Genomic DNA, 21,770 nt, shown 5'->3' with positions numbered 1-21,770 from the left:
ACTAAGAAGCACCTGTCACATTTTCTGAACCATATTCAGCCTTAACAGAATGCTTGATTAAAAACAAGGCCCTGGCTCCAAGTAACATCTTTTTCTTGCAAGGTGTTTGGCAGATTCTCCTCCCAGCAAAGGAAAAAATAAATAAACTCACAGTGCTTTTTTAAAATGTTCTTTTGACAACAATATCTTGACAACATATCACTACTTTTATAACACTCGCTCTCTTGCCTCTTATCTATATATCTGAGCTATTTAGTATTTGTTTGACATTTTTCCCCACAAGCACCAACCGGAAGATGCTTCTCTCACACTTTGTATGAACGAGCTTCACCGCTCAGTCTGACGGCCGAATAGCAATGAGGATAATCCACGTAAGGAGATAAGTCAAATATCCACCGGCAGAAAAATCAAAGGTTCCCCAGAAATGAGCTTTCGGTTCTCTGTTATGATAGTTTCCATCTGTAAGACGAGGCAAACAACAAGCTTCACCTCCAATTTCTACAGTAACGTTACTCCTAACATGAATATGTTCCACTCTAAGCGCTCAGAGAAGCAAAACAACAGCGGTGCGTTCAGAAATATTACAATGGTAGCACCGCTTTTTCTCAAGGCTTCCACATGTGACGCCATGCACGCATTGAAAACAGATTAAATAAGACGCTAGCAGTCAGTCCAAAATAAATGTAAGCACAGACCCCAGTGCTTCAGTTTTAAAATCAAAGAACATATGTGCCAGGGTTCTTACGGTCATTGAAAACCTGGAAAGGTCATGGAAATTCAAAATGCTAATTCCAGGCCCTGGAAAACTATATTTTTCCCAAAGTTTTGGAAAAGTCATGGATATGTAACTAAAGTTGCATCAAATATAATTTATTTTTGATCTAATCGCCTTAATAGTAATACTTTAATGATAATAAATACTGTATCGTACAGTAATGAAACGTAAAATGGCTTTTAACTGACGAGGTGTTTTGCTGGTGAGAGTTTTTAGTTGCTTTAGTGTGTAGAAGCTAGTAAGCATACTATTTGATTTGTTTCATATGCAGACCTTATTTTCCTGTTCCAAGTTAAAATAAACTATTTTCAGTGATACCGCTGAGAAAGAGTACAATGTTTGGTCATGGAAAATTAGGTAAAGGTCATGGAGAAGTCATTGAAAATCATTGGTGAAAAAGTGTATGAACCCTAATATTGTGCTAATCTGAGCAGCCACAGAAACGTAAAGCTTTCAGAGTGCTGTATACATTTTTAATTATGATTTCTTTATAATCAGATATCAGCTGGGGGATCCCTTAGAAGTCTTTCTGTCTCCTCTCGTTTACAATAAGGGGAAATTAGAGCCGGAAGTTCTATCAACCAACATCTAACAACAACTAAGCAACTGTCACATGTCTCTCGGCCAAATGACACCCAGGACTTGATCAGATCCCATTCAGCTATGTTGCTAATTACAGGAACAACCCCGGTGTAAAGATAGTGAACCCAGCTCTGGCTGTCTGTGAATGCGTTAATATCTGGTGTTTTTGACACTGCATTGTTAGCGTGTTGATTCAGTTCTGATTGGATGTGTTGGTGGGGAAACACCCTTTTTCTAAACGCGGTCTATATTTAAACCCAACAGAGACAGAATTAGGGAATGAATGAGGAATCCCGTGAAGAGCTGAAAACATGTGTGAAAGAATTGTGATATGTGTGAAACAGATTGTAACATCCCTCACAATAACACATGAAACAGACAGAAATGTCGTATTTCCTCGTGGTTTTCCAATGTTTTAGCTCTGTTAATCATCTCTTCTTCTGTGGTGGTTTAATGGCACCGACTGCAGCTCTTCATCTCCATAAACCAATGAGCTCAAAATGTACAAAACGGTGGTGAATGGAAACAAGCATTCAGTCATGTTTTATTTCTCTAAATCTTGTTCAGAACACTTGGCCCCAAGCGGTAAACCCTGTCCACAGACTTCAATAATGTCCTTGTATTAGTAATGTTCCCATTTCTCTGCAACAAATCGATCTGCTTAACCTCAGAGCTCCGTTCAGTGTGATGGAGCAGAACCTGACATTAAATCTAACAGGAAGAGTATTTAAATCCCCTGAATGGACGGCATTCTGCTTTAAATGCTTCAGTAAGGAAAGACAGCAGTTCTTAGCCAGTTTGTGTGTGTGTGTGAGTGTGTGTGTGTGTGTGTGTGTGTGTGTGTGTGAGTGTGTGTGTGTGTGTGTGTGTGTGTGTGTGTGAGTGTGTGAGTGTGTGTGTGTCCTAAGTGGCTGAAATGTGATTGTAACGTGACCGATGGGTCCGATAATCGGCGGTGTGCTAACCCTGCGTCAGGAAATTCTGTCTCAGTCCGGAACCTGCTGCTCAATATTTAATGCAGAGCTCTGATTCCCTGAGCTGACTTGGACACACTGGCGTCTGCTGGCAAAACACACACACACACACACACACACACACACACACACACACACACACACACACACACACACACACACACACACACACACACACACACACACACACACACACACACACACACACACACACACACACACACACACACACACACACACACACACACACACACACACACACACACACACACACACACACACACACACACACACACACACACACACACACACACACACACACACACACACACACACACACACACACACACACACACACACACACACACACACACACACACACACACACACACACACACTCACACACACACACACTCACAAACACAACACACACCTGCACAGTCCGTCACTTTCTATTTCTCTGCATTTAACTGGATATTTTACACACTTAATATTTGTCTTGTTACAAATCTTAATTTATTCTCCTTTCTTTGACTTTCCTGTCATTCTTTCAGTAATACACACACGCACGTGCACACACGCACACACACACACACACACACACACACACACACACACACACACACACACACAGAACGGGGCAGGGCAGCCCTCAGCATCATGTATAATCTATGAGGAGTGATAAATGTTTAAAAGGCTCTTCTGCACAAACCTGAGAATCAGACATTTTAAAGTAGCATACTTATCCCTCTGCCCACTCACAGCACCTGCATTAAAGGGACAGTACACTGCATTAAACGTTGGGTTGAGTGTTTTACAGGGACAGTACACTATAATAAAGGGCGGGTTCAGTGTCTTAAAGGGACAGTGCACCATATTAAAGGGCGGGTTCAGTGTCTTAAAGGGACAGTGCACCATAATAAAGGGCGGGTTCAGTGTCTTAAAGGGACAGTACACTATAATAAAGGGCGGTTTCAGTGTCTTAAAGGGACAGTGCACCATATTAAAGGGCGGGTTCAGTGTCTTAAAGGGACAGTGCACCATAATAAAGGGCGGGTTCAGTGTCTTAAAGGGACAGTGCACCATATTAAAGGGCGGGTTCAGTGTCTTAAAGGGACAGTGCACTGCATTTAACAGTGGGTTGAGTGTCTTACAGGGCCGGTCAACTGTGTTAAAGTGACTCCTAACACCATTCCTAAAAGGAGTCATTGCCATAACAAATGTCCCCTCAGCATAAAAAAGTCCTGTCCTTTAGGTGGCTAAAAAACATTTTGCTTCTGCCCTTGTCTATATAACTACATAGTTGACCAATACCTCTCTCTCTGCAGGTCTGGAGGAGCTGGTTCTGTCAGAGATCAACAGTCCCAGTCGGAGTCAGCCCACCGGAGACTCGTCCTCAGTCTCCTCCTTCTCCTACAGAGACATGATGAAGGAGTCCCAGCCGACCAATCAGAACAAGGTGGGTGGAGCCTGTGAAACAGAGTTTGGAAAGAGTCACGTTTTTTTATCCTAGTGACATTTTAAAAGGGTGAGAGTGATGAGTTTCGTCTGTGAAATAAACACGTGACCAATTTTGACCGCGGCCCTGAGAAAATAGGAATCAGAAATGATTCAAATCGAAATGATTCCCAAACCTAGTAAACTGAAAACATCCTTCATTCAATTCTCCTTCCATTTGAACTTCTCTCTGTTTTTGCGTCATCATTACACTTTACTTTTATTTTAACAGAGCCTTTGAAGTTCCTCTGTTGGTGTGTGTGTGTGTGTGTGTGTGTGTGTGTGTGTGTGTGTGTGTGTGTGTGTGTGTGTGTGTGTGTGTGTGTGTGTGTGTGTGTGTGTGTGTGTGTGTGTGTGTGTGTGTGTGTGTGTGTGTGTGTGTGTGTGTGTGTGTGTGTGTGTGTGTGTGTGTGTGTGTGTGTGTGTGTGTGTGTGTGTGTGTGTGTGTGTGTGTGTGTGTGTGTGTGTGTGGATAGAAACACTGTAAATAGAGCAGACAGGTTCAGTTTATGCAGCTGAGTTTCTGTCATAAACACGAGACTCTGCTGAGGCCGCCGTCAGGTCAGTTTACTGTGTTGTGGCGGTCGTCATTAATAACAGCGTCACAAGACAAATCAGTGGCTGTTTTGAACAAACTCCCAGTGTATATATACAGTCATTAAAAAAAATCTTGTTTGTGTTTTAATTCCTAAGGCTGCATTTCAAATGAAAAAAAGTGCTCTGACTATGTCTACTGGTTTCTACGTCTGTTTCCATGAGGCAAGTTCACAATTGATTGCAGCATTGCAAATCCATGTGGCAAAGTATAAATGCCGCCTTTGATCTAAGAACAAAGAAAGCAGAACAAAGAAAGACATTTTTCAAATATGTAATGAATTAAAACATGACGGATAAACAATATGTGGGATTCAATATCCTGGTCTGTCACTGCTTTGTTTGACTATAGCTCTAATTGTGTGATAAAAGACAATCTCTGGGATCCATGACTGTTTCCTTTTCCCCATATTTGTAAAATTGGAAATGAGAGGACGTCTCAGGAAGTGGTGCAGGGATTTTTTGTAGGAAGTTAGCATCGCAAATGTTCCCTCGACAAAAGCCATTTGGATCTTTTCCATATTATTTTCGGTTGTTGCAGAAAATAATCTCTGGGGCAAATACGTTTATGATACTTCCAGTTTGGTTCAGCCGGATAATCTCCACAGATTAACAACACTTTATGATCTTCAAAGTAAAAAGCTAACAGTAGGTTATAAAGGAACTACTTCACGTCACCACCGCTAAGCTAAAGGCGGCTAATGTTCGGCGTGGTGACATTTAGTCGTCTCATTTAAACACTGCCGTAGAGCAAAACGTTAAAATCTCTTCAGACCTTATTTCAGGTTTACAAACACAAACACGTTCAGAAAACCTAACCCGAGATGGCTAGAGTGATGACTCGGTTCCTGCACCCCTCGATAAGCACTCTCATTGAAGCATGCTAAGGTTTCCACACCTACAAGGCTGCAAGTGTGGATAACCTGAAGTCCTTTTCTCTGTACAAACTGTGTGTGATGATATCTAATAACGTGTTTCTCCTTTCCGTGTGTCAGTCTGGAGGAGGCAGCCCTCAGTCTCAGCGTCCGGCCGAATTATCTGACGACGAGGTCGGGGAGTTGTTCCAGCGCCTGGCCGAGGTGCAGCAGGAGAAATGGATGCTGGAGGAGAAGGTGAGCAGCCACTTCTTAGCTGTCTTCATCTCTACTAGTCTACTTGCACTGTGAACCCGGAGATGTTGAGAACACACAAGTTGAATGTTAGAAATGTAGAGTGCGGGTCCCCAGCACATAGAAACTACTGGATGCTAACTTGCATATGTTGGGACATTTTGCACGGTTTCATTTATATTGGCATTAACACGTACACTGAACAAACATATAAACGCAACACTTTTGTTTTTGCTCCCATTTTTCATGAGATGAACTCAAAGATCTAAAACATTTTCTCCATACACAGAATAACCATTTCTCTCAAATATTGTTCACAAATCTGAAAAAATCTGTGATAGTGAGCACTTCTCCTTTGCCGAGATAATCCGTCCCACCTCACAGGTGTGGCATATCAAGATGCTGATTAGACAGCATGATTATTGCATAGGTGTGCCTTAGACTGGCCACAATAAAAGGCCACTCTGAAACGTGCAGTTTTGCTTTATTGGGGGGGTCTGGGGGGGTCCGAAAACCCTAGGGTTTAACCCGAACCCTAACGTGTCACACATCTCCTTCTCATAGAGTTGATCAGGTTGTTGATTGTGGCCTGTGGAATGTTGGTCCACTCCTCTTCAATGGCTGTGCCAAGTTGCAGGATATTGGCAGGAACTGGAACACGCTGTCGTATACGCCGATCCAGAGCATCCCAAACATGCTCAATGGGTGACATGTTAGGGTTAGGGTTTAACCCTAGGGTTTTCAGACCCCCCCAGACCCCCCCAATAAAGCAAAACTGCACGTTCCAGAGGGGCCTTTTATTGTGGCCAGCCTAAGGCACACCTGTGCAATAATCATGCTGTCTAATCAGCATCTTGATATGCCACACCTGTGAGGTGGGATGGATTATCTCGGCAAAGGAGAAGTGCTCACTATCACAGATTTTTTCAGATTTGTGAACAATATTTGAGAGAAATGGTTATTTTGTGTATATAGAAAATGTTTTAGATCTTTGAGTTCATCTCATGAAAAATGGGAGCAAAAACAAAAGGGTTGCGTTTATATGTTTGTTCAGTGTATTTGCAGACGTACATAGGAATAGCTAGAAACATGGCTTGACGGATTTTGAAAATGTTGGTGTGGTTTTTGAGGCATATTAAGGGTGTTGAATACGTTTCTGACATTTTGGGATCAAACATTTAGTTTTGAGTCCCTTTTTAAATGTAAAATCAACCCAAAATTCCTCAAAATCAGCCCATCAGGAGTACAAATATGGCCACTTCCTGGTTTAAACTGCCATTTTTTTTATCCTGAAAATGTTAGGAATGGATTCAACGTCCTCAATAACCTCCAAAAACACTCCAAAATGGTCCATAGCGTCCATCTTTTAAAGATTGTCTGCATATGATAATTAATGCAACTTATGCTAATTGTGCTAATTGCCCAACATCTGCAAGTTAGCGTCCTGCAGTGTCTATGTGCTTGGGACCCTTACTCTACATTTCTATCATGAAACTTTGGGGTCCTCAACATCTCCGGGTTCACAATAAGACTCTGAGCTGCAAACCGGCCGGCTTGTCAGTCTCTCTCTGAAACCCTTTGATAAAATCAACATCAAGATGTGTACAAAGCAAACCTTCACCCTGTCCTCCTGTAACGTCTCCGCGTGACATTTTACTGCTTCACTTGATGCCTCGAGCCGACAGTCGGGTCAATGATAAAACGGTTCCTCCTGTTTTTAGACGGAGGGTTATGTTTGGAGATGCATTATTAATATCTTCTGCAGCATTCAATATTTCTGATGTTTCCTCTGAGGGGTCAGGGCCGTGTCTCTGCAGACGCTGCAACAATTCATCTGATTGGTGATCCACGCATTATTTATGGGCACTTAATTCTGATCAGTAGTTGTCTGCTTTCAGGAAGTATACCATGTTGTACGCAGTCCGTGTAAAATACTCAATATGTTGTAGGAAAAGCTTGTACAATGCAATATAAATCTTGGATGCTGTTGGAGCTCTGAAACTTAACTCTGTGATTTATTAGAATTAGAGACTAAATAGTTAGAATACAAATCAAAACTCTGTGATGTGTCAGAAAATGAATGTTTGATAAACAACAGACCAGTGCTTTAATGTAAATAAGTACATTTGCTCAAGTACTGTAAGTAAGATTTTTTCCGGTTTCGTATTTTCAAATTCTAGCGCACTCGAGCTGGTTTTCTCCATTCTTACCTACCCCACCTTTAAAGTGGACCTATCATGCTATATTTGAATAATATAGTGTAGGACCATACCTATATAAGGCATATTTATACTTTTCATCTTTCAAAATACCAAACAGATCATGCATTTTAGCCATTCCTCATTTCGCTCAATTTAACCCTGTCTTTCCATGGGCTGATTCTGTGAGAACAGCACCATCTACAGGCCTGCCATATGTACTACAGCGTCTCCAGCGCTTTCCAACGGCAATGTCCGTGGCTGTCTCCTCCTGATTGGTGGAGTTGGCCCAATAGCCGTAGCGCCAGTACTGTGACGTCATAGAAGTGTTCAAATCTGGATCAGTCTGTATCAGATCCTTTGCAGCCCCTTTTTAAGAGATGTGGGTATGGAGGAAAATAGAGAGGGTTGTGTTTTCTGACACTTTTTGAGTTCCCTGGAACACCGGAGACACATATTCATGTTTAAAAGACGTACGCAAGTGCATTTTGCATGATAGGTCCCCTTTAAGTAGAATTTCTACTTTCAAGTGAAACCTCTTCAGCAGACTGAACACTAATGGCACATTCACCCTGCAGCGCGGAGCTCGCTTTAAGCGTGCCGAGCCATGCGGGGCCCGTTTTTGGTCGCGCTTCCACTTGGCCTGGTTTGGGCCCGGGGCTTTTTCACCTTATTTCTGGCCCGACTAAATCGTGGTTCTATCGAGGCCAACAAGCGGGGACAACAACCGGGCGGAAAATGCTAAACTAGTGAAGACTGCTGATTGGTCAGAGAGAATCGTCACAATTCTCGCGCGACTTAATCCCTAGTGTCGCATATATTAAGGGACGCTTGCAGCAGTTTTGAAAACAGTGAACCTAAGAAGAAAAAACCAAGAAGCAAGGACACGATGGCTTCCACATCCTCCATTGTTGTTGTGTGTTTTGTGAGTTGTGTTGCATTGAAGATGTCGTCACGGCAGTTGTATGCAGCGTTGCTCCGCCCACCAAAAAGCCGATCGCCCCGCCTACACTGCGTTACTATAGTTACTACCCCAGTTCCTAAACTGTAATGTGAGCGCAGCATTAAAGTGAGCCGGGCCTAATAAGGCCTAACCAAACCGAGCGAGGCCGAGCGAGGCCTGCAGTGTAAATGCGCCATAACTGTTTTAATTTGAATCCTTCAGGTGAAACATCTGGAGGTGAGCTGCTCGTCGATGGCTGAAGACATCTGCAGGAAGAGCTCCATCATAGAGACCTACGTGATGGACAGCCGCATCGGTAACACACACACACACACACACACACACGCACACACACACACACACACACACACACACACACACACACACACACTCAGATCATGAGATGTAACAGTATGATGAGCACAGATTAGGTCAGAAAGTCAATAGAATTTCCAGAAATGAGTGAAAATGTGAGACTAGAATATAAAGTCTGAAACTAATATTTGAAAGGTGTATTATTATTCCTGTGGATTACTGTTGGGCAACGTGTTAAGTAATCATTCCTGCAGGTAATGGAAGTAGAAAAGCTAAAACTCTTTTATAAAGCAGTTTGAAAGTTCACCAGGCAGAAAAGGTCTAACAAAAAGACACTATTCAGTTGCATTATGGGAAATGTAGGACCATGTGTTTTTGCAGTTATAGTTCGAATGTCTCCATCTCCTTTGCACACATTCAGACTTCTCAAATTTGAAAGGAGCTCTTCAGTGAATCACGTGATGTAGAAAGTATAGATGGCTGGTATAGAGCAGCATCTTTAAAAGCTAAAATGCTGCTTTTGACCTTATTTAGCAGACACATCATTTACTACAAGCTCTCATAATAGCCCGTTGACTTCACACAATGCGACATGACGATTCCCTGGTTCACAGCGTTCAGAACAAAAGCAGGTAATATATAAGAAGTGCATCAGCCGGCAGAAAGTGTGCCGCCTCAGCACGTCGTTTATCTGAACACGACACTTCGTTACGACCACTTTAATCCACCGCCCCCTCCCTTACCTCACACGGCTTCACACGGACCTCACAGCCCCAGAAACAACACCATGTGATCAATGGTGCAAACATGGAGCTGTGCTTCCTCTCCGTTAGCAGAGATATCACATTCAGTGTGTGTGTGTGTGTGTGTGTGTGTGTGTGTGTGTGTGTGTGTGTGTGTGTGTGTGTGTGTGTGTGTGTGTGTGTGTGTGTGTGTGTGTGTGTGTGTGTGTGTGTGTGTGTGTGTGTGTGTGTGTGTGTGTGTGTGTGTGTGTGTGTGTGTGTGTGTGTGTGTGTGTGTGTGTGTGTGTGTGTGTGTGTGTGTGTGTGTGTGTGTGTGTGTGTGGGCGGGCGGGCGGGTGGGTGGGTGGGTGGGTGGGTGGGGTGGGTGGGTGAGCAGGTGGTGCCCGTTAGCCGATTAGCTACCTTGTGTGTGTGAAGTGTTTTTTAATAACTCCTCAAACTATCAGCTGATTTATTTTTCAATTAAATACCCTCCTCCTCCTCCTCCTCCTCTTCCTCCTCCTCCTCCCTTCTTCTCCCCTCTTCTCTGTAATGAGCATCGCTGCAGACACACGTGAGTCATGCTGTATCAAACTGTACAATAATAGGAACTACAGTATTTTTTAAATTCAGTTTTCCCTTTCATTTCAACGCTTGATGATCATGTTAAATAAACCACAGTAGAGAAACATTAACGAGTCAACAGGCTGAACGTTAATGATGAGAAACAAGGACGATAATAGCTATTGATTAGTCGAACATAAGAAGGGAAGACCAAAAGTCAATTGTCTCGCTTTATTTTCTGTATTTTTGATCATATTGAGAGTTTCTCAGCCAAAAAACAAACAATCTGTGAATGACTGTTATCCCCCCCCCCACCTGTTTCTCTCCCACTGTTTTCAATTTCATGTTTGACTGGTTTAATTCTCCTCTCTCTCTCTCTCTCTCTCTCTCTCTCTCTCTCTCTCTCTCTCTCTCTCTCTCTCTCTCTCTCTCTCTCTCTCTCTCTCTCTCTCTCTCTCTCTCTCAATCCCACTGCCACTAACGCTGTAATAATGGTAAATCTAATGGGCAGTAAAACCCAGAGCTGCTCCTGCACACTGGACTGTGTGTGTGTGTGTGTGTGTGTGTGTGTGTGTGTGTGTGTGTGTGTGTGTGTGTGTGTGTGTGTGTGTGTGTGTGTGTGTGTGTGTGTGTGTGTGTGTGTGTGTGTGTGTGTGTGTGTGTGTGTGTGTGTGTGTGTGTGTGTGTGTGTGTGTGTGTGTGTGCGTGCGTGCGTTGTTAGGTCATTTTTGTGTACATTTTCCCCTCCTCCTGTGAGTGTGAGTGTGCGAGCAGGTGGTGCCCGTTAGCTGATTAGCTACCTTGTGTGTGTGAAGTGTTTTTTAATAACTCCTCAAACTATCAGCTGATTTATTTTTCAATTAAATACCCTCCTCTTCCTCCTCCTCCTCCCTTCTTCTCCCCTCTTCTCTGTAATGAGCATCGCTGCAGACACACGTGAGTCATGCTGTATCAAACTGTACAATAATAGGAACTACGGTATTTTTTAAATTCAGTTTTCCCTTTCATTTCAACGCTTGATGATCATGTTAAATAAACCACAGTAGAGAAACATTAACGAGTCAACAGGCTGAACGTTAATGATGAGAAACAAGGACGATAATAGCTATTGATTAGTCGATCGTCAGGAACATAAGAAGGGAAGACCAAAAGTCAATTGTCTCGCTTTATTTTCTGTATTTTTGATCATATTGAGAGTTTCTCAGCCAAAAAACAAACAATCTGTGAATGACTGTTATCCCCCCCCCCACCTGTTTCTCTCCCACTGTTTTCAATTTCATGTTTGACTGGTTTAATTCTCCTCTCTCTCTCTCTCTCTCTCTCTCTCTCTCTCTCTCTCTCTCTCTCTCTCTCTCTCTCTCAATCCCACTGCCACTAACGCTGTAATAATGGTAAATCTAATGGGCAGTAAAACCCAGAGCTGCTCCTGCACACTGGACTGTGTGTGTGTGTGTGTGTGTGTGTGTGTGTGTGTGTGTGTGTGTGTGTGTGTGTGTGTGTGTGTGTGTGTGTGTGTGTGTGTGTGTGTGTGTGTGTGTGTGTGTGTGTGTGTGTGTGTGTGTGTGTGTGTGTGTGTGTGTGTGTGTGTGTGTGTGTGTGGTCAAACAGCTACAGTATCAAATATTCAACACACATTCATGCTCTCACACACAGCTCCATACATCCATACGTTCATTTACATTTAGTTAAAACTCGTCGTGAAAGCTCGACCGAGCGTGTCGCCGTTATTGTAGCGTTGCTAGGCAGCAGTGGTAATCTGTGGAGAGCAGTTGGAGGTTTAGTGCCTTGCTTCATGGCACGTCAGCAGCTCAGAAACAAAGTAGTAATCAGATCAGAAAGTGCAGTAAAATTACCACGCTGTGATAACACTCCACTCAAGTGCAAGTACTGCATTTCAAACCTGAAGTAAAGCAATCTGTTAACATTCTCACCTATATCAAAACTTTTTTCCAAAATTTCACATATTTGTTAGGATATTTGATCAGATATGTTTGCAGTAAATGTTAGGATTTATACAAATAAATAAACATATTGTTTGGGTAATTTTTTAGACTTTATTCACAATTTCTTTGGGTATTTTCTCACTTTTTTTATTTTTTAAATGTAATTTCCTTCAGTAGAATCAGGCTCTGATTGAGCAGCCGGCTGTGAGGGGCTGAAAGTCATCCAGCAGTAAAACACAGGTTCAGGTGTAAAATATGTACAGCTCACTCTGCAGCGTCAGCACTGTGTGTGTGTGTGTGTGTGTGTGTGTGTGTGTGTGTGTGTGTGTGTGTGTGTGTGTGTGTGTGTGTGTGTGTGTGTGTGTGTGTGTGTGTGTGTGTGTGTGTGTGTGTGTGTGTGTGTGTGTGTGTGTGTGTGTGTGTGTGTGTGTGTGTGTGTGTGTGTGTGTGTGTGTGTGTGTGTGTGTGTGTGTGTGTGTGTGTGTGTGTGTGTGTGTGTGTGTGTGTGTGTGTGTGTGTGTGTGTGTTTTTTATGTAGCTACCACACACACACACACACACACACACACACACACACACACACACACACCAAGTCTTATTTTATGTCATCAGATGTGATGAGTGAGCGTGTGTCTAATTTAAAACTGATCTTCATCAAAACACAACGAACCAACATCCTTCTTTCCTATCCTCTCTTGTTTCCTTCCCTTCTCCCCTGTCTTACCTCACATCCTCCTCTCCATCGTTACCTTGTATCCTCGTCAACTCCTTTCGTTTTCCACATTTCTCCTCTACTAGTTTCTCCTTCTCTCTTCTTTTGACCCTTCCTTTCCTCTCGTTAACTTCTCTCCTCCCCTAATCTCTCTACTTTTCCTATCCCATCTCCTTCCTTGTCTCGTATCCTCCTCTTTTCTCTTATCTTTCTCATCTACCCACTTCTTTCCCTCTTTCCCACTTTTCTCCTCTCTTTTTACTTTGTTCCCTTTGTTACTTATCTCCTTTCTTCTTCTGTCTCCTCTGTTCCTTTCCTCATCTCTCTTGTTCCCTTCTTTCCTTGCCTTATCTCCCTATTTATATTATCTCCTTCCTTTCCTTCTCTCATCATTTACTGTCTTTTTTCTCCCCTTCCTGTCTCCTTGTTTCATGGTTCCTCTCCTTCCTAACTTTCTGCCTCTCCTCTCTTCACCTGTCTCCTTATCTCCTCTTGTTCCTTTCCTCTAACCTTCTCCTCTCGTTTCCTCTCTTGACTCGTTTCCTTTTCTCTTCTCTCCTCTCTCCTGTATTCTGTTGCCTCCTCCGTTCCCTTCCTCTCCTCTCAGACCCTTGTATCCTTTCCTATCTTCTCTTAACTCCCAACGTATCCCCTCCTCTCGTCTTCCTTCAGCTCACATGCAACCAAAACCATTTAAAAAACCGATTTCTTCACTTCCTGCTGTGTGAATACAACTTACTAAAAGTACCCCGCCTGTAAATCAGCAGCTCTCTGAATGACTCCCCTCAGCTCGTCTGACAGGTAGTGGACTCCTGAGGAGCGTCGACATCTGTTTACTGTCAGCTTTCTGCAAACATCACATTCATCATGTCGTTACAGCGGGAGGTCAGAGCCTCGCGGAGACAAACAGGATCATTAGTGAAGCTGCAGAACAACAGCGTACACAGCATGTGGCCGGACAGATGATCAGACTCCCAGTTGGATAAACATACTTACCTACGTACATACCTACAATCTGTTTACATGCCAGAAGGTAAACTATCCCCTACGTTAGGTTTGTCTGCACGTCTACTGCCCTCAACGAGGACACACACATTTTCAACACATTCAGAGCAGCAATAAACGGTAGGATCAAATGTCAAAAGATGCAGTCACTTCATTTGGGATATCACGTGAAGCACTGAGTTGTACAAGAAACTTATTTTCACTTGTGCCATCTGTCGTGTCTTCATGCTTCCTGCTGGAATAAAAACACAAAATAAAATAAACCCCCCCCCCCCCCCCCCCCCTCAAGACAGAGATTTTAGCCTCGAAGACCATTTACAGCAGGGGTGTCAAACTCAATTTCATCTCGGGCCACATTCGCATCATGGTTGCACTCAAAGGGCCGGTTTTATATATAAGACTATATAAAAATACATATATGAATATTGAATATATATCAAATAATGTATTATATTACTTTATTGCCTCTGCATTGGGTTACTATCGGATAGGGTACAAACTTCCTAAGTCTCTTCAGGGACATTTTGAAAAAAAGTAATATTTTGAAAAAAAAGTCAGATTCTGAGAAAAAGTCAAATTCTACGGAAAAATACATATTTTGAAGAAAAAAAAGTTGAATTCTGAGAAAAAAGTCATATTTGAGATGCATTGTGGGATATGTAGTTTATGGGCAACGTGCTTCTGTAAAGCGGCCTGTAACCGTATAATAAACATATTATATTCTTTGCAAGCTCTTGTGGGGCCGCATAAAATGAAGTCACGGGCCGGATTTGGCCCATGGGCCTTGAGTTTGACACCCCTGATTTACATGCACACAAACCTATAGACCAAACTATAGGAGGGGGAAACCCCAAAAAGTTGAATAGGGCCTCTTTAAGGAGTTGATGTTGTTCCTGCTAGAGTTGCTGTTGATGTTAAAGTGTGTCTTTACTTTGGTCCAGTCTGAAATATCCAAACTCCTGGATGGATCGAGAGGAAATGTGGTTTATTATTCACGTTACCCTCAAAGTAAATATGAATACTGATCCATAACTTTGGTGATCATCTGGTCCTCCAACATTATCTCGTGTACTTTGCTTCATGAACAAATTCCTGCAGAATGAATGAGATCATCTGCGTCATCGCAACTTCATCTTTCTGCTAACGAGCTAAACTACACAGTGTGTGCTAACAGAGCCTCACAGAGCTGCTGGAACTGAACACTCTGAGTCGTGTTATCTGATCTGATGGACTGATGCCATGTGGCTAACAACTTAATTAACCCCTCGAGGACAATAAGGACAGTCTGATGGATGGATTGATTGGTTGATGGATGGATTGATGGATTCACTGAGGAAACTCAAGGAGAGAGAGTTCATACTGCTTATGGCTTAACAACAAGGCCTTCAGGACACGAACAGATGGTGCAGACGAGCTTTTCCCCTTCAGACAGAGCTTTATTCCCACTTCACTGTTTATCTTTGTACTCCTGTATCATCCCCTTCGGACAGCTCTCTGTAAACGAGCATCAGCTGTTAAAAAACTTTTCTAAAAAGGTGTTTGTTTGTTTTTTGCCGATACCTACAGCTTTATTATTGTGTTTAATGCACATTACATTGGGCCACATGCAGGACGAGATAAACGGACCATCTGTTTTATGTTCGTATCCACCATCTGTTCCTCCTTTTGAACTATTGCATTGATTCCTGGGATCCTCCAAAGGTTCCTTATGTTTGCTTTCTCTTAAGTCTGAGAAGAAACAAGAAAGCAGTCAATATAAAGTCAAGTTTTAACAGTACCTTACACTGGTTGTCCATAGCAACGAAACACATGTTATTGTATTCATTTGAGGAACCATACCTTAGTTCTTCTACAGCCTATAAGCATCCTCCTGAGGATCTGACTCCATATTGAACAGTTTTGAAAACAGTTTGAAAACAGTTTGAAAACAGTTTGTAAATATTTTGCCTAGTGTCAGAAATTATTACCGGCACTTGTGACTGCAGCTGGTTGCTAGGTGACGGGGGTGGCAAAATGTAGGGGGAACTGCCGGTGACGTACAAGGACATGCTCCGTAGACCGTCTCATTTCGCTTGGGTCCTCCGCGGGCTGCGAGGCTGGGTCCTGGGACACGGCTTCAGTGTTATGTGTTGTTTACAGGTTGTTTAGGGGGCGTGGCTTGTGCTGGTAATCTTCAACACGCCTCCAATTCATGATCAAAGTGGGATTAATCCTCCAGCTCACCTGCAGGGAAAGAGCAGCTGTGGTTGGTTAAGAACGTAATAGTGCATCAGGAGATCTCCAATTTGTAACTTTTCCAACAGCAGTTTAAGAGAAGTGAGATTTAGGAGAACGATACGACCGAATGAACTTCTCACAGTCTGACAGCAGAGGGACTTCCACTCGTCTCAGTGGAAATCTCTCAAGAACAAACTGAGAGAGTCTCTTATCGATTCTGCTGGAGACACTCAGTCCTCTTCTCGTTTCCTAGGGTTTTCAGGCAGTGCGGTTGGAGGTCACGGAGGTCACGGGGGTCACGGGGGCGTTCTGGCGGAGAGAGGCGGTCTGGGTTCGGTGCTGCGAGATCTGGTGAAGCCGGGAGACGAGAACCTGAGAGAGATGAATAAGAAGCTGCAGAACATGTTGGAGGAGCAGCTGACCAAGAACATGCACCTGCAGAAGGTAACACACACACACACCCCTACACACACACCCCTACACACACACCCCTACACACACACCCCTACACACACACCCCTACACACACACACACACACCCCTACACACACACACACACACACACACACACACACACCCCTACACACACACACACACACACACACACACACACACACACACACACACACACACACACACACCTACTAAAAATATTTTATTTTTGTCGATTAAAATGTGTATTTTGTTGCAAACATTGTCATCAATACATTTTATGTCATTGATTTATTGTTTAAACATTGCATACAAACATTCAACACACACAGAAACATAAATAAATGAGGGAACTGAGCAGTGTGACATCACTGTATCAAAGGATTTCTGGGTAATGTAGTTCAATGCTAGACAACGTTACGTAACGCTTTAAGTGTGTGTGTGTGTGTGTGTGTGTGTGTGTGTGTGTGTGTGTGTGTGTGTGTGTGTGTGTGTGTGTGTGTGTGTGTGTGTGTGTGTGTGTGTGTGTGTGTGTGTGTGTGTGTGTGTGTGTGTGTGTGTGTGTGTGTGTGTGTGTGTGTGTGTGTGTGTGTGTGTGTGTGGCGTAGTTAAGTGGTGGTGGTAACTGTTCCCATGACAATGAGCAAGAACAGCACAGTTTTAAACATGTCTGGTGTGTGAAGCGGGGGGGTCGTAGCCGTGTTTGAGGAGTGTGTAGGAGGACACATCACCCAGAGGGAGGTCCAGGTTACACACACACACACACACACACACACACACACACACACACACAGACTGCATTTATCAGACGAGATACACGTTTTCTGTTCCTTTTTGTTTGTGGCTTTGATGAACACTTGCTGAATTTATCTCACATAAATGCAAGTCTCAAGAAGAATCATAATATTGTTCAGCTCGTACTTTAATATATTCATGGTTTTCGAAATATCACTAAACCAACACTAAGAATAAACAAGACATTTTACACTTTTTCCACTTGTCCGACATATTATAGACAACAGAAATCAATCAAAACAGATAAATCAACAGACAGAATATTTGTAAGTGGCAGCCCAATTGTAAAATAACCACTTTCTCTGCAGGACCTGGAGCTTTTGTCCCAGGAATTAGTCCGTCTCAGTAAAGAGAATCATGGTGGCGGTGCTGCCGGGTCGGGATGAGACTACCGCCTGGAAACATCCGTCCCTTCCCTTCCTTCTCACTACTGTTGATCACCTCAGCTGGAGAGTTTGGGCCGGGCTCAGACTAACACCTGGAAACAACATTTCTTCCTCTTTCATTCCCTGCGTTTGTGACCTCAGACCGGTTTTGAAAGGTGTAGAAGAAGAAACTAAAGACAAGACGGGAATGGGAAAGTTTGGTCAGCTCATTTGTGTTGCTATTGAATGTACTGTAAGTAGACTGCACCACTCGGTTCCTCTGAGCCCTGGCTACAACCTGGAAAACAAACATTGTAACTGACTGTAACGCTTTACTTTATGCTTGTTTCTGTCCGAAGGTGATTTCAGAAAAGCACCTTTAAGATTTTAAAGTCTGGCTTATGGGTCTGGGCTATGTCCTGGAAAACAGTTGCCTGGTATATAAATGAATGGATGATTTATTTCATTGTTTATGTGCAGTAACTCTGTTGTGATCTGGCTATTTACTGGGCTTCCTGTCTGCAACTAAACGCTTCAGTAGTAAATGCCCCGGGGGTCTGTCTATGACCTGGATTGCAGAGATTCATAACTGACTGTAACTACGATTTCATTGACGTTTAAAGATAATTTTTCCCTTCTTCAAAACTGAAAGTTGACCCAAGATTTCAGCCACATTTCATAATATCTCCTCAGATGTAACAGATTATTTCAGTTCTTCTTCCTGATGATGAAAGCCATCAATGTGACAGAAACCTAAGTTAGTGGAGCTGTTTGTTAAATGGCAAAAGTTTTTTTTCACCTTGGCTCTATTTTCTTATGTTTTTCTGCCAAAGTGACCAATGGCAAATTTGATGGTATGGCATTTTTTTTATCGATATTGGATAAACGGTTGCCCCTTTTCATCTCTAAGTAATATTTCCATTTATACATGGCAGTTAGTGGAGCAACTATAACTAGCTACATCAACAAATAATCAGTGACCGGGAAATGTACGAAAAGTCTGTAGCTTTGCAGAAATAACAACTCTTGTTTCTCTAAACATGAAACTTGTTAAGCTATCTCCTGCAAACAACATTCAACGCAAATTATAATGTGCGACATATTTTCTAAAAACTCACTTGAACTCATTTAATCAATGTGTGTTCATCGGCCTAGGCTATGGCATGGAGCAAAAACAAACTGCACTCATATGTTAATTGATTGAATATTGTTTTTGTGGTTGTTTCTGGGCCATGGGTATTTCCTGAACATGTTTTGTGTCTTTTGGTTGTTTGTTGGAAAGACACGTTTTTGTTTCCCGGTTATTATGTGGGACTTTTACCTTTTTTTTATTCATGTTCCAAAATCTGCAATGAAAAACAAATCCTTGTTGGAAATCCACCTCCGTCTCCTGTCACTGAATACGTTTCATTACAGTAATGTGACATGGCTCAGGCTATTTGCTGGATTTTATAGACTGTCCTCATCACTGTAATGCATTTAAGACTTGGTGGTTTCGGGGGTTTTATCCAAAAAAAGAGAAGTCATACATGTATCAGAATAATTAGAATTTAAATGCATGCAAAAATGTCACATTAAATATTTTTCTGATGTATGAGAATACAATTAGTTAAAGAAATTTGCATTTTTTTTTTTTAAGTGAGTCCTCTGGGGCGTCTGGTTTATTTAAGTCTGGGTTGGAAAATGAAAACTGAAATGATTGTCTTGTCTCTTTGCTTTGTTTGTTTTGGATAATTCTGTTCTTTTCAATCACAAGAACTGTTTGTCTTGCGCTATTAATTTTGTTGTGACTTGTTTCCATCCATTTGGCAACACCAAATGGTGCAACAGCAACAACAAAAAAGTGAAACCGTCAGCCTGCTATTCCATGTTTTCTGTTGGACTCTACTTCCTGTTTGAAACAACGTATCTTATTATTTTGACTGTATCTTGAAATCTGTGATTCTGTAACAGAAAAATGGATGAAGTTAGACTTAACACACACTTCCTGTTGGCTCTACCTTTGTTTGCCACTTGGACCCTGACTACATCCTGGACTGAACCTATTGCATTGGCTGCTTCTGGTGACCGGGCTCTGACTAAATCCTGGATATTATGCTTGTAGCATTATGTTGTAACTGCCTGAGCATTTCTGCTTTATTTTTTTGTTTGTACACTGCAAATGAAAATATATATTTCAGTCTGAACTTCTCAGAGTGAGTGAGAAAAACTCGACTTGTTTTCAGGCAGCTTTTATTCAACCTCAGATCCTTAAGACCCAAACTTGAAGGCATTATTAAATATTTAAACTAAGGTAAATGTAGAGAAATATGATCTTTGAATTTGAATTTTAATGACAATGAAAGGTTTCAGCTGCATTGAAAACGCTTAAAAGTTTTCCCTCTTTCACTGAGACTGACTGAGCGGGATCGGTCTATGTGCTGGACAGTGACTCGGCCCGTTGCTTTGTTTGTTTGTTTAAATCTGTATATATATACACACGCTGTGATATGACTTCTAACTGTATGAAGAATCAACCGATCTATTTATGAGACTGATGATTATGACGCTAATTATTGTAACATGAGAAAATATGATATAAAAATTATTGTCTGGAGACGATGAGTCCGTGTTTTCCTTTGCATGTTCACACATTTCAGGACAAATTTTTTTCTATTAATGTGAAAAAAACATTGGACTTAAATCTAGTTTTAGTGAATTACCAATTATCAACAGTAGCACAAGTTAAACAGAGCTAATGATGATCCTTTTAATACCTTACTTACTTTATAAACTATCCATATTTTCTGTGGTTTTTAGGGTTATTAGATGTTACTAGATAAGATGTTACTTTATTAACCTTGTGGGAACGTTTTTTGCCAGATAACGAGAGAATGAGATTTTAAAACAAACATTAATTATATTTATATACATACATTTGGCAAGAAGAAACACTAACCAGGGACTAAAAGGGATAAGCAAATTACAACAAAATATGAATAAGGAGCAAAAATAAAGTGTATAAGAAGTTTTACAAACATTTGTGCGATATAAAAACAATGTAAGATAAGCTCAAGACATATGAAAAGTTGTTTTAGTTTTATGTCAAACATCCTACTTTTAAAATTGTATTTCTGGTTCCTCTGAAGTTTAAACTACTTTTTTATTGATAAAATAAAGACCAGATTTATATTAGTCTGGGCTTAGAATATATATATATATATATATGTATATATATATATGTATGTAGATACAGTGGGGCAAAAAAGTATTTAGTCAGCCACCAATTGTGCAAGTTCTCCCACTTAAAAAGATGAGAGAGGCCAGTAATTTTCATCCTAGGTATACCTCAACTATGAGAGACAAAATGAGAAAAAAAAATCCAGAAAATCACATTGTCTGATTTTTAAAGAATTTATTTGCAAATTATGGTGTAAAATAAGTATTTGGTGACCTACAAACAAACAAGATTTCTGGCTCTCACAGACCTGTAACTTCTTCTTTAAGAGCCTCCTCTGTCCTCCACTTGTTAACTGTATTAATGGCACCTGTTTGAACTCGTTATCAGTATAAAAGACGCCTGTCCACAACCTCAAACAGTCACACTCCAAACTCCACTATGGCCAAGACCAAGGAGCTGTCAAAGGACACCAGAAACAAAATTGTAGACCTGCACCAGGCTGGGAAGACTGAATCTGCAATAGGTAAGCAGCTTGGTGTGAAGAAATCAACTGTGGGAGCAATTATTAGAAAATGGAAGACATACAAGACCACTGATAATCTCCCTCGATCTGGGGCTCCACGCAAGATCTCACCCCGTGGGGTCAAAATGAGAAACAAGAACGGTGAGCAAAAATCCCAGAACCACACGGGGGGACCTAGTCAATGACCTGAAGAGAGCTGGGACCAAAGTAACAAAGGCTACCATCAGTAACACACTACGCCGCCAGGGACTCAAATCCTGCAGTGCCAGACGTGTCCCCCTGCTTAAGCCGGTACATGTCCAGGCCCGTCTGAAGTTTGCTAGAGAGCATTTAGATGATCCAGAA

At 41.9% G+C, this 21,770-nt stretch overlaps 1 protein-coding gene across 1 annotated transcript in view; it reads left to right on the top strand.

Moving 5' to 3' along the window:
* Positions 1–20,338, top strand: part of gripap1 (GRIP1 associated protein 1) — a 56,685-nt gene extending 36,347 nt beyond the window's left edge. Inside the window, exons 23-27 of the mRNA XM_079678755.1 lie at positions 3,635–3,790; positions 5,418–5,534; positions 8,895–8,988; positions 16,404–16,594; positions 17,686–20,338. Coding sequence (XP_079534881.1) covers positions 3,635–3,790; positions 5,418–5,534; positions 8,895–8,988; positions 16,404–16,594; positions 17,686–17,763 — 636 coding nt within the window. The 3' untranslated portion in view covers positions 17,764–20,338. The remainder of the gene's footprint in view (positions 1–3,634; positions 3,791–5,417; positions 5,535–8,894; positions 8,989–16,403; positions 16,595–17,685) is intronic.
* The last annotated feature ends 1,432 nt before the right edge of the window (positions 20,339–21,770 follow it).

The sequence above is a fragment of the Notothenia rossii genome (assembly GCF_949606895.1).
Source record: "Notothenia rossii genome assembly, chromosome: 4".
Classification (NCBI taxonomy): Eukaryota; Metazoa; Chordata; class Actinopteri; order Perciformes; family Nototheniidae; genus Notothenia; species Notothenia rossii.
This window is presented reverse-complemented; position numbering and strand designations above follow the sequence as displayed.